Source organism: Dipodomys ordii, unplaced genomic scaffold (genome assembly GCF_000151885.1).
Source record: "Dipodomys ordii isolate 6190 unplaced genomic scaffold, Dord_2.0 Scaffold45, whole genome shotgun sequence".
In the NCBI taxonomy this organism is placed as follows: domain Eukaryota; kingdom Metazoa; phylum Chordata; class Mammalia; order Rodentia; family Heteromyidae; genus Dipodomys; species Dipodomys ordii.
This window is the reverse complement of record NW_012267261.1, coordinates 12,714,725-12,732,338: the sequence shown is the minus strand read 5'-3', so window position 1 is coordinate 12,732,338 and position 17,614 is coordinate 12,714,725. Positions and strand designations below refer to the sequence as shown.

The 17,614-nt window shown below is 44.7% G+C and overlaps 1 protein-coding gene across 1 annotated transcript in view; it reads right to left on the bottom strand.

The window, feature by feature from the left end:
• Fstl1 (follistatin-like 1) overlaps positions 1 to 17,614 on the bottom strand; it is a 56,569-nt gene that overhangs the window by 19,796 nt on the left and 19,159 nt on the right. The window contains exon 3 of the mRNA XM_013019446.1: positions 887 to 991. Coding sequence (XP_012874900.1) covers positions 887 to 991 — 105 coding nt within the window. The remainder of the gene's footprint in view (positions 1 to 886; positions 992 to 17,614) is intronic.

Below are 17,614 nucleotides of genomic sequence, written 5' to 3'. Positions count from 1 at the left end.
TTTCTGATATGCTGATGAGAACACAATACAAATTGTATCTCTCTATAGCTGTAAATACTATAATCTCATTTCTATGTGAAACAGGGAGACACTTTGTATTTATATTAACATAGGAAAAAAACCTCAGAACTATATAGATCAAGCGGCTGACAGACTAATGGGACCAAGGGATAAGGGGGAAAGATGATTATTTTCTGTTTATACAAATGTCTATACTATGGAACTTTTATTTATTTTGTTTTGCTGGAGATCAAAGCCAGCATGTTAGGGTAGCATTCTATCACTGAGCTACCTACCCAGCACCCATATACTGGTTAATTTTTTTGTTTGTTAAAAAAATAAAATTAAAGAAACTTCTTATACAGCTTATTTTCTCTTCTGACCTTGGAAAGGAGATCAAACCCAGGGCCTATGGCATGCTAAGCAGGGGCTTAGCATGGACTTATCACTGAGCTATATCCCTAGATGATCATTTTTTTTATAAAAAGAAAACAATATTCCTGCATTCAAAAATCAAGCATCTGAAGCTAGGTGCCAGGAGCTCACACCTACAATCCTATTCAGGAGGCTGACATCTGAGGATTACAGTTGGAAGCTAACCTGGACAGGAAATTCCACGAGACTCCTATCTCTAATTAACCAGCAAAAACTGGAAGTGGAGGTATAGCTCAAGTGGTAGGGTGCTAACCTTGAGTGAGCTAAGAACAGGAAGGGCCTGAGTTCAAGCCTCAGTACAGAGAGAAGGAGGGGGGTAAGGGGGAGAGAGAAGGGGAGGGAAAGAAAAAGCAATCAAGATGTAACAGATGAGGAGTGCTTATATAATGATGATGACACTGCTGGTGCTGTCCTTGGCCACTGTCCTCTAGTTCCTGACCCCAGGACCTACCTCAATGCAGAGGCAGGTGGGCTCTCCCTTCTCGGTGACTGCACATTCTCGGCCAGCTCCACAAAACACATTGGCACAAATCTTGGACTTGCTCCTCAGCTCTTCCTGAAACACAGATCATGAAGGAGGCCATGTCAGTGAGATAAACGTACCACATGATGAGCCAAGGGCAGTGATGATCTTTCGGGCCTGGACTTGGGTCTGGAGCCACAGGTCATGGGGTTGAAGGATTTTCATTAGCCAAGTGTTTTCCTGGAACTGCCAGCACTACTCTGACCCAGGTTCAGGGGCCTGTGAGTCCCCAAGATTACTTCTCCAAGAGCAATCATGTCTTTCATGTATACTTCCTTTCTTTTAAAAGTATTTATCACCTACCTAGTATATGCCTATGTTGAGAGCTGGAAATACAAGGGACCAATCTTTGTCCTCAACAAGCTCCATAAGAGGGGCACTGGTGGCTCACACCTGTAATCCTAGTTATTCCAGAGGCTGAGATCTGAGGATCATGCTTCAAAACCAGACCAGGCAGAAACATCTGTGACATCCCTCTCTCTAATTATCCACCAAAAGTGGAGCTATGACCCAAATGTTAGAGTGGCAGCCTTGAGCCAGAAAGTTAAGGGAGAAGAGCTTTGGCTTTGAGCATGAGCATGTGTGCATGTGCATATATATACACAGACACAGACACAGACACAGACACAGACACAGACACAGACACACACACACACACACACACACACACACACACACACACACACAGAGCTCCGTGATTCCTAAACAAAGAGACCCTTAAAAAATCAGAAGCCCCAGGAAGCTGGAAGAAGAGGAGGAGGAAGGAAACAATCAAATGAGACTTTCTGAAAATTCCATGTCTTAAATGATTCCTTAAGGAAGAAAAGAACAAGCCAGGCAGAAATTGAAACACTGTCAAGAAATGTGAACCAAAAGATGAACGATGAACTATTCAAAGCAATATCAAAGGGCAACAGAAGGATGACAGAGTCATAGAAACGTGGACAAGCTATTATTGAGTATCCATTCCCTGTCCATTAGAAGGGCAAGCTATTCAAAGAATGACCCTCAAGCCACCTGCCAGGCAGGACACCTGTTCCAACATGTGCAGCAGAACTAACAGGGATGGGAATGGCCTCTGTCTATGCCACCTGAAAATGTGAGTACTCACAGGCACTAATCTGTTGGTCACACATTCCTTCATTCCTACTCATTCACAGCCCTACAGGTGGTACAATAATGGAGAATTGAGATTTCTCCAAGCCCTTCTTCTTCATTGGATGCTAAGAGAGTCACCAAAGTCTAGGCCTAAACCCTCTGGGTTGGCATTAGCCATGTTAAACCAACAAAGATGGCAAAGCCATGCCCCTGGGTCGCTCCTACCATGTGAAGCAAAGAACTCACATCCACAAGGCTGTAACAGTAAAATTCTTATGCCTGGTTAAATGTCCAAGAATAGGAAGGAAGGAAGGGAGGGAGGGAGGGAGGGAAGGAGGGAGGGAGGGAGGGAGAGAGGGAAGGAGGAAAGGAGGAAAGAGGGAAGGAAAGGAAGGGAGGGAGGGAGGGAGGGAAGGAGGGAGGGAGGGAGGGAGAGAGGGAAGGAGGAAAGGAGGAAAGAGGGAAGGAAAGGAAGGGAGGGAGGGAGGGAGGGAAGGAGGAAGGAGAGAGAGAGGAGAAAGGAAGGAAGGAAGGAAGAAGTAGGAGGGAAGAAAGAAGGGAAGAAAGGGAAGAGAGAAAGGGAAGAAATTAAGAAGAGGCTGGAGAGCCATCCAATACAGCTGGTTTGCTGCCACCTGGAGGATGCTTTGCAAACTCTAGGTTATTCTTTTCTCCCAGCTTGCTGGGCATGGAGGGCTCCCATTGGTCTAGAAGTTATTTGCACGCTCACATTTCATTGGCTCTCAAGCTGTTGCTAAACTGATTCGTTTTTGGATGTTGCTAAGGAGAATTCAATAAAGCTGGCAGGCAGGGAAGAAAAGAGGAAGTAATTCCTGAAGGCTGGGGGACTGGAGAGCTGTTTGTTTCCTGAATGGGGAGCTGAGATAAAAATCAAGCCGTCTCCAGGCAGGGACCTCATATGGGAACTTTGCCTGGGAATGTAGAAAGGTAGATAAAGGATGATTGAGCAGTGTAAAGAATTTTGGGATAGTATAACCTTCTCTCTTGCCTTCTACTAGACACTATAACCCTGTGGGTGTGTTATAGGAGCTGCAGACCTCACAAATGCACACAAAAAACGTGCTCGGCCACGTCTGCCCACTGGGTGTATACACTAACAAGGAAAACCCCACAACCCTCCCCAGCTAGCCGTGGGTTCCTATCTACTCCTTTTATTTCTTTGAGCTTAAAGTACAATAGGATCAAATACCCACCCTGCACTGCAGAGAGAAAATGGACTGTGTATTTGGAGGTCCACCGAAACTGGAAAGTAAGCTGCCTGTAAAGTGTAATATATAGGAATTCTGAATAGGGCTGCCTGCAGAAGCCTGGGACACACACAGAAACTCCTTTCCCCTCATGTTGTTTTTTAGTGCACACGCCTTAAAAATAAAAATAATGTGCACATCTGAGAGAAGGTAGGAGGAGGGCGCAGAATCAAAGAGAAACAAAGGAAAACATACAACAGAGGGGCCCATCAGCTGCACTAGACATTGATGAAAATGAACTAAACAACTCAAGGGCAGCAATGGGAGGGAGGGAAGGAGAGGGAGAGAGGGAACAGCTAACACTAAGCAAAAGGAAAGAAATGTATATATCTCCCCATGTGGAAGAATAGTCGTATTGTCAAAGCTCACAGAATTCACAAACTTTATAGGCCACGATAATGACAATTTGCCTCCTGAAGGTTAGAATGTGTTTGTGACTTTAAGTATCACTATCTCACAATACTGTGAAATTTGTGAAATTTATGTAATCACTTAATCACAATACAAAATTATAAAATAACTAAATAAAAATAATTAAAATTTAAAAACCCCAACAGTTCTTCTATGAATTCAGCCGTCATGATTCTTCAGAACTAGTTCTCAAGAAATCTATTTGGAGAAGGCCAGAGTTAACTTAAATCATTAACAACTAGTATTTTTTTTAACAACTAGTATTTAAATAGTGAGATGAAAATTTACAGACATATGATTTCATCTTATTCTGTGAACAATCCTGCAAGGTCATGTATATTATTAGGAGTTCCCTTTTGTAGATGAAAAAAAAAATCAAAGATCAAAAGGTCAAGTAACTGGCCCCCAGGTCCCATAGCTACAAAATGAGAAGCACTCAGATTCAAACCCACATCTTCAGGCCACAGAAAACTAAATTCCCATTCTTAAATTCCATGCATCCTGTTTACCCTGTTAAGTATGTGATTTAAGCTCTACAGCACCTCCTTAAGTTCAATGTTATTATCACCTCAACAGAGCTGAACTGTTGAGGCTAGAGAATTTGAAAGAGGCAGAGCAAGGACTGTACTAAATTTGCAATGATTTGTTTTCCTATCCAGATGTCTTAAGAATTGTAATAAAGATATGAATTGAATAATAAGCAAGTGTCACAGGACAAAGTGCTGAGTGCATTAGACATTTAGATCTAAATTCCCCACATCCTATTTCTGTTTCTTACTTGCTGGGGTCATGGACAAGGCACTTGCTATAAACCTCAGGTTCTTTGTGTGGGAAATGGAAATATTGATCCTTGGAGAATGGTTGTGACACTGCAGTGAGCCATTTATTCTCAGTTCCTCCATTAGGTGCTCTCATTGGCACCTTGGGTGGTCATACCCCATTCTTAGGCGAAATAGTAATGATGGGAACATGAGTGATGGCATGCAGAAAGCAACAGGCCTAGTGACCCCCAGTGACGGATCTGCAGAGCAGGGAGGGCGGAGCCACTAGTTATACAACCTTCTCTTTGCAGGTGGCACATCTGTCAATAGGTGGCAATCTCTCTCTTTGTCTCACACAGCCCAGAGCCGCAATGCAGCAGTGCAGTCTTGGCTGCAGTGGCTTTCTGTGCCCAGCTCTCTCCTCCCAGTGAGGAATGGCACAGGAGGTGGGAAAGCAGGGCAGACACCCCACCATCCCACCAGCACAGAAGTGAGGATTTGCCAACCTGGGAAGGAATGTCACCTCTGCTGCCCTTGAAGCCCTCCCCAACGCTCCCGTTCACAGGCAGTTAACTGCAGAAATCAAAATCAACAATGCAGGAAATTGTCTCCGGAGGTGGCATCTTTGTGCCATCTTCTCTGGGAGTATTTCCCAGGGTTCTAGAAAATTTCTTCAGGTGGTAGGTAGGTGGTCTTATTGTTGAACAATGGATTCCGAGTGGGAAATAATAACAAGATAAGACAAGCAAAGCATGGACATACTTAGGTACTGCCAGAGCTACAGAGTAAGGAGGGTGATGGTCTGGGAAGAAGGAAGACTAAGAGGTGTGGCTGGGGTTGGGGGAGAGGGGACAACACAGGAGGGAGAGAGAAAAACGAGATGAAGAAGAGGGCAGAAGAGTCTATGAGACTGTTTCCAAGATAACCAGCAAAAAGCAGGGCTGGAGGCACGGCTCAAGTGGTAGAGTACCAGCCAAGCAAGCAAGCTGAGCGAGCGTGAGACTCTGAATTCAAATCCCAGTACTGCAAAAAGAAAGAAAGAAAGAAAAAGCAAGCAAACAACACCACTCTTAGAAAACAAAACCAAACAAAATAGCTGCCTCCACATGGAAAAACATCCAAAGTTCTTGCTTTATCCTTTCATTCCTGACACTTCCTTGTTGCTTTCATGGTGTGTGTTGCAAACCAGGCTCTGCAGATTTGGTCTGGTGGTTAATTTTCACACTGTAAACTCCTCTTGGAAAAAGATTGACCAAGAACATTTCTAAGTTTTATGAGGTAAAAACTTGCTCAGAGGGAGTATTAGCTATTGCACGCATACAGGCTATATATTAGCTTAGCAATTTTGATGGATATGTCATTTTTCCTAACATTTTGACTTTCAAAAAAAAACAACCCAAACTCCAAAATCTTTTCACTTGAGCAGGCAAGGTTACCTCAAAGGCCTCTCCAGATCTCAGAACTGCCCAAGCCCAGAGGAACAGTGCAAGATTTCTCAGTGGCAGAGCTGGACCCAGGCTCTGGGTCTCCAACTTCAACTCCTTCTTCTTTCCACTCAATGGCTCTGCGTCTTTACATTCAAAGCCAGGAGATGTCATCTTGAATTCAAGGTCTTAGAAATCGGAAATTATTTTTTGCAAGTGAAAAAAGATCCTTTGCGAGCAACATGGAAACGCAGGTTATTTGCAAAACCACCAGCAGAGGTGATCATGTATCTGAGTGTCCTGGATGAACAGTATTAAGTTGAAGCAGAAAATACACTTTGAATGTAAAAAAAAGGCTCCTGAAAGCAGAACCATTTGTGGAAGATTTGTATGCTTTGGCAGGGGAAGAAGCTTATAAGCAAAGCCATAAAACTGTCAGCTCATTTCTAAAATGAACTGGGTCAGCTCTGTACCCTCCATTTCCCCTCTTTCCTAGTGTTCATATTCCTTTCTCTCTCCTCCTCTCTCTTTTCTCCCACCCAGCCCCCACCTCTGAGGATGCCAAGGTGGAATTTTGGCTCCACTTGCCACTATTCTGTGACAGAGTGTCTTTGTTGACGTGAGCAAAGCTCTCCTTCGTTTGCCAGAATTAGTCTTGGAAACTTCATAGGAACATCAAGGGCCCTCAGATACCCAGAAAACCATGAAGCTAGGAATTTACAGACCCAGGAGAGCAGAGTTGGGAGGATGCCTGGGCTGGGCAGATCTTCTAGAGTGACCGAGAGAGAGAGAGAGACAGAGAGACAGAGAGAGACAGAGACATAGAGAGAGACAGAGAGACAGAGACAGAGAGACAGAGACAGACGCAGAGACAGAGAGACAGAGACAGACAGAGAGAGAGACAGACAGACAGACACAGAGAGAGACAGAGACAGAGAGGGACAGAGAGAGAGAGACAGAGACAGACAGAGACAGAGACAGACAGACAGACAGATAGACAACACCTCTGGGCTCTTGAAATGGAGCCTGAGCATCACATGACCCTGTTTAGTCCCAGATTCTCTGATCTGAAAAGGAGGGGATGGGTGGGTTCTCTATTCATGTTGACAAAGGAGGGGTGATGATTTTACCGGTGGGTTTGACACCTTGGCAGTAGGCCTATCTCTAGCCTAATGTACCATGGCCCATATCCTCTGGCTAATGCACCATGGCCAGGTCTGGGTTTTGTGAAGCCTCAATAAGTTTGGAGCCTTTTGTAAGAAATACTGAACTATAAATGCAAAAGGTGGTGGGCAGAAGAGGCCTTGCAAGTAAAAGGGCTAAGGAGCTGGGTGTCTCCGTGACAGTGAAGCAACTCTCCTGGATCTGACGGGGCCCATTCAGCTCCCACCGAAACAAGATGCACCTGGTTCTAGTACCTGTGTGTCCCTGGGGGTTCCCCAAATCCTGTCAGTCTCCTAAGCAGTGTCTTTGGAAGGCCCTGTAATTTCCCAATTTCACTCTTCAGTTGCTTCAGAAGATGCAGATGGAACTCTTTAATACAGAATCCATCCATCCTGAATTAGCCCAGTAGGTCTCTAGCATTAGTCTAAGACTTGTCCACTTTAAAGGCAATTGTAGAACATTCTTTCTCTTCCATTTAGGCCAAGGTAGATAATTTAAACTCATTAAAAAGCATATTTGAAGAACACAACATGGTGGCACATGCCTTTAATCCTAGCTCTTTGGGAGGTAGGAGGATCGCAGTATGAGGCTGACCCATGCAAAAGAATATGAGAACCTGTCTGAAAAAACAAACTAAAGCAAAAACAGTATAGTACTTGTCTAGCAGATGTGAGAACCCAAGTTCAACATTCAATCCTGCCACCAAATATATACATATACAAAATAGATACTATAGAGATTATGTGTCATATTTAGTGAATGCTTTTATCAACTAACCAAGAATTCTAACAGATAGGCACATTAGTGTGCCTGTAGTCCCAGTAGATGGGAGGTTGAGGTGAGAGAATTACTTGAATCTAGAAGTTCAAGACCAGCCTACACAATGAACAGAATAAACACAACATAACAATAAGAAATGATCATCACTGACCAGTATGGCGGAGTGCAGAGTGCCGTGGTATAAACCCAGAAGGTGCTGAGGATATGGCCTCTGCCCTCCAGGATCTAAGCCACGTGGGGCCAAGAAGCTGGCATGCAGCCCTGTGCAGCCTGGAAAAGCAGGAGTGGGGGTGGCTCCCAGAGATACAGCTGCATGGGAGAAATGGGAGCCTCACCTCACCCTAGGCTGGAGGCTCAGAATGGAATTCCTGTGGGAGGTGAAGAACAGCTGAAGTGAGTTGAGGAGAGACTGGGAGCACAGCTGGGGCCAAGTGTGTGCATGGAAGGAAGACTTCCAGAGGTTTCTAAAGTGTAATAAGGTCTGGCAACATACTGGGTGGAGGGAGGAAGGTCTTGGAACTGTCAAGATATTTGGTGATAGCTGGGTACCAATGGTTCACACCTGTAATCCCAGCAACTCCAGAAGCTGAGATCTGAGGATTGCAGTGCGTAGTCAGTCAGGGCAGAAAAATCACGAGACTCTTAGCTCCAACTAACCATCAAAAAGCTGGAAGTGGAACGGTGGCTCAAGTAGTAGAGTGCTAGCCTTGAGCAAAATAGCTCAGGGACAGCGTCCAGGCCCCGAGTTTAAGCCCCAGGACCAGCATGATATATATATTTAGCTCTGAGGAGATGGATTTCATGCGCATCACTGCCACATGAGTCTCCTCTGGAAGGGGGGTGGTGGGACTAGGGCAAGAAAGATGATGGTGATGAGTCAGGTATGGACCCGAGTCCAAGAGGATGGTAAGACAGCCCACTGACAGTGGGAAACAAGGGCTAAGGATGCACATCTGGATGTCATCTGTGTAGGAGTGAGAAATGGGGGTGGAGGAACACATGAGCTCAGGAAAGGGTGTGGTGGAAGGCTGAGAGCAGCTGGGGGGAAAAGGAAAGGATGAGTTGTCAGAGCACAGAGACAGCAAGACAACAGGCTGCCAGCAGCCCTCAAGGAGTCTCGGTGAAAATCAGAAAAGGGCCTTCCCCTTCTGGGCTCATGCAGCACCAGGCCACTGTGCAGAGCCTGATAGCAAAGTAGAGATTGCATTTCAGGCTCTCATGAGCTTGTGCACTTACTAGCCTGTACAACTGTAGGAGTATGCTAAAGGAAGAGTGACCAAGGAAGCAAAGGTAAACCATTCAGAAAACAGGGAGGAAGAGCATTGTTAGTGTAAAGGACTCCAAGGAATGAAGGATGAGTGTCCCAGCATGAGAAATGATTTGGGAGACACTGGGATGAGGAAGGAAGAAGGAAGGAAGGAAGGAAGGAAGGAAGGAAGGAAGGAAGGAAGGAAGGAAGGAAGGAAGGATGGAAGGAAGGAAGGAAGGGCAAGGAGGGAGGGAGAGAGGAAAGAAGGAAGGGAAAGAGCAGAAGGGAGGATGGGGGGAAGGGAGGAGGGAGGGAGAGAGGGACACCTCTAAATCTAAGCCAATATTCCAGAGGGCAGAACAGGCAGAGACAGTGAGGTCCTGTGAAAGGACTGGATATGTCTCTTCTTCTAGTGATGTGTGACTTTATACTAGAGGCTTGACATTTCGAGCCTCCACCTGCCTATCCATGAAAAATTGGGATTGTAGATAAAGCCCAAGTCCCTTCCATGGCTTGAATTCTACTAACCAGAAAGCTCAAAATTTGAGGTGGCTTTGAATATTTTAGTCTCCCAAGAATGCTCATTATTTTTTTTTAAATTTTATTTTATTTTATTTGTGAACAAACTGTACAGAGGGGTTACAATTGCATGGGCAGGATAATGCGTACATTTCTTACCAAGCATTGCAGCCTCCTCCTTTGTTTACCCTTCCCATCCCTTCCCAGCCTCCCCCCTCCCCCCATCCCAATCCTTCTCCTTCCCCCCTCCCCCCCAACCCAAGAATGCTCATTATTAAGAGATTGATTATGTACAGACTTGTGTGTGTGTGTGTGTGTGTGTGTGTGTGCACATGCGCACTTGTGTGTGTGCGCGCGCATCTGTCTGTGTACTGGAACCAGTGCATGAACTCTCACTTCACTTTTTTTGTTGTCACAGCTAGCACTCTACCACCTGAGCCATGACTCCAGATAAGCATTCTACCGGTCAACTGGAGATGAAATCTTGAAGATGTTTCTGTCCTGTCTGGCTTTGAACTGCAGTCCACCAGGGATCAGCTTCTTGAGTAGCTCAGATGACAGGCTTGAGCCACCAACACTTAGCTATGTACAGACTTTATGTTTAATTAAAAATTTTTTTTAATATATAGACTTTTGTGTGTGTTGTTGGTTGTGGGGCCTGGGCATTGTCCCTAAGCTCTTCAGCTCAAGGCTAGTGCTCTACCACTTGAGCCACAGTGCCACTTCTGGTTTTCTGGTGGTTAACTGGAGAGAAGAATCTCACAAACTTTCCTGCCTGGGCTGGCTGGATCATGTCCCGAGTAGCTAGGATTACAGGCTTGAGCCACCGGTACCCAGCAATGTACAGACTCTTAATGGTGTCTTGGGGGTCTTGCAGGGGGAATTAAAACTGGTCCTCATTAGCTTAAGAAATGTCTTTTTATTTCCTGTTGGATGACAGAATGCAGTAATGGGACCTCAACTAAGTGTCCCGATTTCATCATTGGTGAGCTGGCTGGAACCCTCTAGTCCCCTACAATGGTATTAAGAAAGTTTTTTTTCTTTTAAACTTGTGTTTGCCTTGTGTGAAAAAGAGGGACAAAAAAGAGAGACCAGCTAAAGGAAATTCACAGGAGATTCATGAGTTTCTATTCCTGCCAACAATCTTTCACTGAAGTATGTCTTGGGGCTGCCAGAGCTCACATTTACTCTGAATTCATGCTCTAATTATTTCCACATGTAGTTTAAAGAAAATGGTTGATCAAGGGGAGATCTCTCTTCTTTTTTCATCTCACATCTAAATCTCCAATGCCATAGACTCAGAGGGGAGAAGGCTCCAAGGTAATTGTGGGTAAGTTTTCAGACAGCCAATTTTACAAGTGTCCCCCACAGTGCCTGCCACATCTGGACCAACGTTCCTGCATGGTCTCAGCACTCCATTCCCAGCGAATCAACCTTGCACTTCCCCAAGTTTTCCTCCTGCCCGGAACCAATTAGCATTCATTCTTCAGAATTCAGAGTGGAATGCAGGATCAGCTGTCTTGATTTGGTGAAAAGTGGATGAGAGATAGACCCAGCTGGGAAGCATCTTGTTTGGTCCACCCCTCTGCTCTGGGTGTTAGTAAATTCAGGCATTGTCAGGGTGCTTGTTACACCCCATCTGCTGCTTCTTTCCACTGCCAAGACTTGTACACAGCTCTGCCTGGCCCAAAGTGAAACCATTGTCTTCCAAGGTGGTTTGTAGGTACAACCTGTCACCTAGCTAGTTGCTTGTGTACCAGAATCTACTTGGGTGCACTGAACAAGGTCTTTAGCACATGGCTCTGAGTCTTTTCCTGTCTCCCAGGTGATTCATTGTTTATGTGGCCTTAGGATGGATAGATGGATCATTAGCCTCATGCTCTGTGACTTTCCATTGGGAGGCCCCTGGCCAGAGGAGAACTGTGGCGGATGGCCCCGTGAGCAGAGCAGGGCAGTCACACAGATTTAAGTCCAAACAGACTGAAATAAAGCAAAGGGCATACTGGGCTCCTGAGGTTCTCTATTTTGAAATGAGAACTCATTACCCTTTGAAAATGTCAGCACTATAAGGAATTGTTAGAGGGTTCTTTAACCTTCAGATGGGCAGAAAAGGTCCCACAAGACCAGCTACAAAAATACTGTCACCATCTGAGGGAGCTGATTTATTATCTGGCTTGCCCAAATTTCTCCCATCCTTCAAGGCTTGGCTCAGGTTACACAACTCCATCCAGGAGAATTTTAATTTGTGATTGGTATGAATTCTTCCTTCCTGATATAAGCTTTCATTCCTCATTTTGATTATTTATTTTAAAAATCGAATCAATTGGGCGCATTCTGTCTTTCCAACTAATCTATAATCTTCTAGCAGACCAAAGTTATTTGATAGAGTTCTTTTGACCTGTGTCTTTTAATCAAATTCTATTGAAAGCATACAAGGTAGATTTAGCCATCCTGTCCTGGAATTTGTAGGTAGTACCTGTTTGAGCTCCTCTCTTGGGGAGGTTTCCTCCTGGCATGGATCTTGCTACAGAAAGAACTTGAAGACCTCACTTTTCACCACCAGACCACAAACATTCTGCCTGGAATTGCTCTAATTTAAGATCATCTTAGACACACAGAAAGACATTAGTGTGTGTGTGTGTGTGTGTGTTGAAGAAGTGTTTCCTTGGCGTGTGATTGATATATGTCTGGCTAAGACATACTGAGAGAATGAGAATCTACTGGGAGGACAGGAGGTGGAAGATGAGGTAATATGGGGTGTGGGGATGTGAGGTCCCTCGGAGCACAAGGTAAAAACTGGGTGGGACTTCAGGATATGGTGTCACACAGCCAAACAACAGCCAGACAACTTGGTCTCCTAAAAACACAGGAGAAACAGAGATGAGAAGCAGCCAGAGGAAACATGATAATGAGGCAGATGTTTTATATGAAGTCTTCTCAGGAGTCTAGCCCCTCCATTGTCCTTAGAGATGGAGGGAGGTAGCTTGATCAGTTTCTGAAGATGAACATGGAGGAGGAGGAGGAGGAGGAGGAGGAAGAAGAAGAGGAGGAGGAGGAGGAGGAAGCAGCAGCAGCAGCAGCAGCAGCAGCAGCATCTTGCCTTGCCCTGTTCCTCCACTCCCAGAATGTTCAGGGGCTCCGAGCACTCTCCTTTGGCTCCTGGACCTACTCTGTGCTGGAGTATGCTCAGGAATGAGCTGTGAGGAAAGGGTAAAGCCTCAGCTGTGCTCAAGGAGAGGAGATTTCCCTCAGCCTGGATACATCCAAAGAACTGTAATGTCCAACTAAGAACAAAATGGCAGGGCTTGGGGTAGGGAGATGGCAGGGGAGGTCAGGGATGCCTGGAACAAAATAGATCCAGAAGACTCAGTGGAGGACAGTAGCCTAATATACACTTCTAAAACAGAGACAAAGCCCTGAGCATCGTTGAAAGGCAGGATGGCTGCAAGGCAGCTGCCAGGTTTCTAGCATCCTGGCAATTATTCTCTAGCCCAAGGGTACAGAAGGGGTTAAAACCCAGCAAGAAATTCCAGGCTAAATGAAGTCTCCATATGTGTGGCTCAGTAGGGTTCTAGGAGAAGCAGACAGATGTAATTAGAAGTTCTCAGGCACTGTGTTGCCATGGCAACTGCTGGCCAGGAGCAAAGAGGGAGAAGCCTGGGAGTCCCAGGTACAGTCTTCCAAGGATTTGCCAGGGACCGGTGGTGAGAGTTTCTCATCCTGGGGCTTCTGCCACCTCTCATCTAGTTCCTCCTTGTTCCTATCCTCCCCCCCACCCCCGCCCCACCAACATCTCCCCAGATTTGTACCTGAAACAATCCCAAATGCAAATCAAGGGCTCCTTTAAACAGCAAGGAAAGGAATTTGGAGTTCTTGGAGGTAAGTTTGCCTAGATGAGGTCATTCTCTATGCAGTCTCTGTTCCTGGCATGGGCTGGGGAGGGGGAGATGGTTGTGGAAATGGGCCTGAGGATCAGGAGGGGAGACTGCAAGCCTCATGTCTATCACTCTGGAACCAGCCTCTTTGTGAGCATGCGCACCCACCACAGGATAAACGGAAGTTTGTGAATAGCAGTCTCAACTACACCCATCTATCTCACCCACACAGGTACATATGAAAGTAAAAGAGGACCTTTCAAACAGATATACCCACACAACAGGCACAAACTATGCCATCAATCACTTTGTGAAGCTCTTATGGGGGGAAAATTGTTATTTTATAGAGCAGAAGTTTCAACATGATTCTGCAAGTCTTCTGTAACTCAGCCACAGAATTTGGGACTGAATTTCAATTGGACATATATGGTTGGGTACCACCAAATCCAAACGAGCCACCCCCCAAACTAGAAACAATGAGAAACCCAAACACCAGACTGACTCGGATTGCTTCTTGTAGCCTTAATGTACTTGTCTCAATAGTCACAGGGAGATTTTCAAGGGTCCTTGAGGCTGGAGAGTCTAGGCAGATGGGCACACCTTTGCTTCTAGGTCTTAGGGAGAAGAATCATTCACTTCCCACAATGCCACCTAAGGGGGGTTGAGTCACTGTGAATCACTTTATGGTGATAAAGTGACCAGTGAAATGAGATCATTCTCATCAGTGAGATCTAATAAATCTAATAAATGTCCCCAAAGAGGGTACATTTCAAGGGGAGCATTCTTGCACATTCCTTAACAAGGGAACAAAAACAGTGGATGGTGGGGGGGGGAGTGAATTATGTGGTCAGGGAATGCAGAGAAAGGTCAGACTCTCCCAGGAGGCCAGCAGAAATGACTGTATTTTAGGCATAACAGAGCTAGCCTAGGCATTAGGAGCATGTGGTTCAACCACAAGCTTCCCTACAAAACTGTAGGATGTTTAAAGGGGAAGGGGGCCACCCAGGGTGAAACTTTTGGGTATTTTCAGACTCAGAAAGTCTTAGCGACCTAATTGCATTTCCAGACAGTTACTTCTTTTCTTCACTCTGGTTTAGGGTTAGAAGTCACTGGGATAACATGCTAATTTACCTGTACCTATATCCATTTGGGTCCTAGACAGTGGGGTGCTAATCTCTTCTGAATATGGAAATTCCTCATGATTCATGGAGTAACAGAAAGGCATTTGTTCTGACCTGTATGTATCAATTTGCACACCATTGCTCTCTCTGCTGGGCCTGTGTATACAGACATTCCAGCATCCCCTCCCAGATGGATTTTAATAGTCTAGTTTCAAGAAATGGCTGTCATTCTAGGAAAAATTTAGAACTTTCTAAAATACGTTAGAACCAATAAATCAATAAGTTCAGTTCTTGTGCATGCATGTGTGTGTATGTGTGTGTGTAACACCTAACACTCCAAATACAAATAAATCTGCATCTCTTTTTCATTCATTGTCCCAAGAGGAATGGCTAAAACCCATTTTTAAGAGAGTAAGCAAAACTGGGCAATTGAACACCAAGATTACATAAAAGGCCACATACTGGGGATTCAGGGAGGAATAAAGTTCAGCTTATTGGTTCAGGGCATCAATACATGCAGTTTCAAGGAATTCCATAGCCTGAGATAATGCAACACTATATGTGACCAGAGGTTAAGTGACAACTGTCTAGAGCAACTCTAGCCAATGAAAACTGAATACCAGAAGCCACATTTAAAAAAAGTCAAAGGAAAGATAAAATTATTTTGGAGACACTGGTTTGCCAACATTTTACCATTTCATACCATCCAGTATTATTAAGAGCTGACACATTTTTTTTCTGTCCTCACTTTGGAGTCTAGTGTGTATTATACATTATATCTGGACTAGCTGTAATTTGAAATGCTTAGCCTGTGGCTGGAGGAAGGATCCAGACTGAACAGCACAGCTCTGAGCAGTGAATTCTCAGTACTTGGCTTTCTGAGTCAGAAAAGAGTTTGGGTGGAAAGAGCAAGACTTTCTGTAATCTGGATTAAAAGTAGTCTATACAATTAAGCTCACTGAATATGTGGGCAGGCCTGCATCTGGGGCCATGATACACACATACTTGGAGCTTTTTTAGTGTCTCAAGATTACATTCAATGAAAGCATGCACATTCTATTCCCCTTGATACATTCCTTTCCTGCATTCTTCCTTTGGAGCAGATGGGAAGTCACAGCTGGAAAGAAGGAACTGGAAAACTTTTCTGTACTGACCAATCAGATCTTAGTTGGCAGGAGACCCACCAATGAGAGGCTGTCAGCTCTTCTGTTCTAATGCTGCAAACCACCCCCCGCCATTTTTGCTGAGACTGAAATCTCATGAGACCCTTACACCAAACCAATGATGTCCAAAGACTTTCTTTTCTATTCAAAAGGACAACAGAGAAACCAGCAAAATCCTACTTGCTGTAGAAAAATTATTATTTGTGGTGCAGAAAAACAAAACAGAACAAAACAAACAACAACAACAACAAAACCTTCCCCAGTACTATGTTAACACGATAGTTCTAAAAACGGCTACCTTCATTTTTAAGTGACTAAAACATTGGAGAATTGCCACATAGTTAACTGCTTTTGATTACCCCATACCCTATAGTCCCAATGAAAAATGGGGGTAACATGCTATAACAAGTCAGAGTTTGGTCTGTGAGTCAAGTGTAAGAGTTTGGAGAGCCCAGGTGGCAGGTGGGGGTGGGGGTAGGGGTAGGGAGGGAGGGACGTAGTCTGTTTCCTGAGGCTCCACCAAGAAAAACCACTATGCCATACATGTGTGGAAAAATGACTTTTCTGAGATCTGAATGTGCAAATCTAGCCACAGGGAATGCCTTTTTCTTCTTGGGTTTTACTCACACTTAGCCATATCACAATTGCTGTTCGAATGACACAGGAGAAAGAGCTAGAATAGGAAGGATCTCTAAAAGTAAAAGTCTCAGAAAACAGCCAGGTCAGAAAACAAAGTGACTTGGGGCTTTTGGTGAAAGAATCACCACCAGCAGAATTTAATACATATATATTCCTCAGGATATTAACTTCCTCTGGGAATGGTGCCCAGCTATTTCAGAATTGCTGAGCATGGAAGGAAAAGAATAGAGATATTTACTATTCAGCTAGGCCCTGCTTAAATTCAACTTCATCTGGACCTGAGAGAATTAGAATCCAGGTATCTGATTAAACAAGCTCAGCATCCCTACCATGTCCAACATTATGCAAAGCATTGATGGGGACATGCTGTCAGCCATTTTTGATGTATATTACACTTGCCAAGATTGGCACAGAGCCGATAATGACTAACACACAGAGACCAAGGGCATGCCATTGTGGACTTTCTCATATGACACAGGAGACATCTGCCCATTCACTCAGTGGGGTCATCCAACAGATATTTACTAAGTAGCAACAATATACTAAGCATGGTTCTAGGAACTGGGGACCCGTCGTTGAATGAGGAAGACTAGGTCCTATCCTGGAAAATATATTCTAGAAAGAAAATGATGATCAGACAAACAAGTTCCTACTGCACAGTAAAGAATACATCTGGAGGAGAACACAATATAAATGACAGAAATGTGGAAGAGAGAGCATTGTTGGATGGAGTGGTTAGAGTATGCGTCTCAGCTGAAACCTAAACCATGAGTAGTTCAAGCAGGGAAGAAAAGAGATTTCTATATGTCTGAGACAGAAATAAGGCCAGCCTGGCTATGGCCAGAGTCTGAGAGGGAAATGGAGAAGAGAGAAGCTGGGAGAAATAGGCAAGGGCTAGAGTGCAGGGCCTTATAGACTTTTCCTTTCTCTTTTCTTTTTTCATTGTGAAAATACTGTACAGAGGGGTTATAATTACATGGGCAAGATAATGAGTACATTTCTTATCAAGCATTGTAGTCTCCTCCTTTGTTTCCCCTTTCCATCCCTTCCCATCCTCCCCCCCATCCCCCACCCAATCCTCCTCTCCCCCCCACCGAAGTTGTAAAGTTCGTTTTCGACATAACGACTTGTACATCTCATTGTTGCAATGGGTCCACCTGTATCCCTATTTAAACGATTTGTTT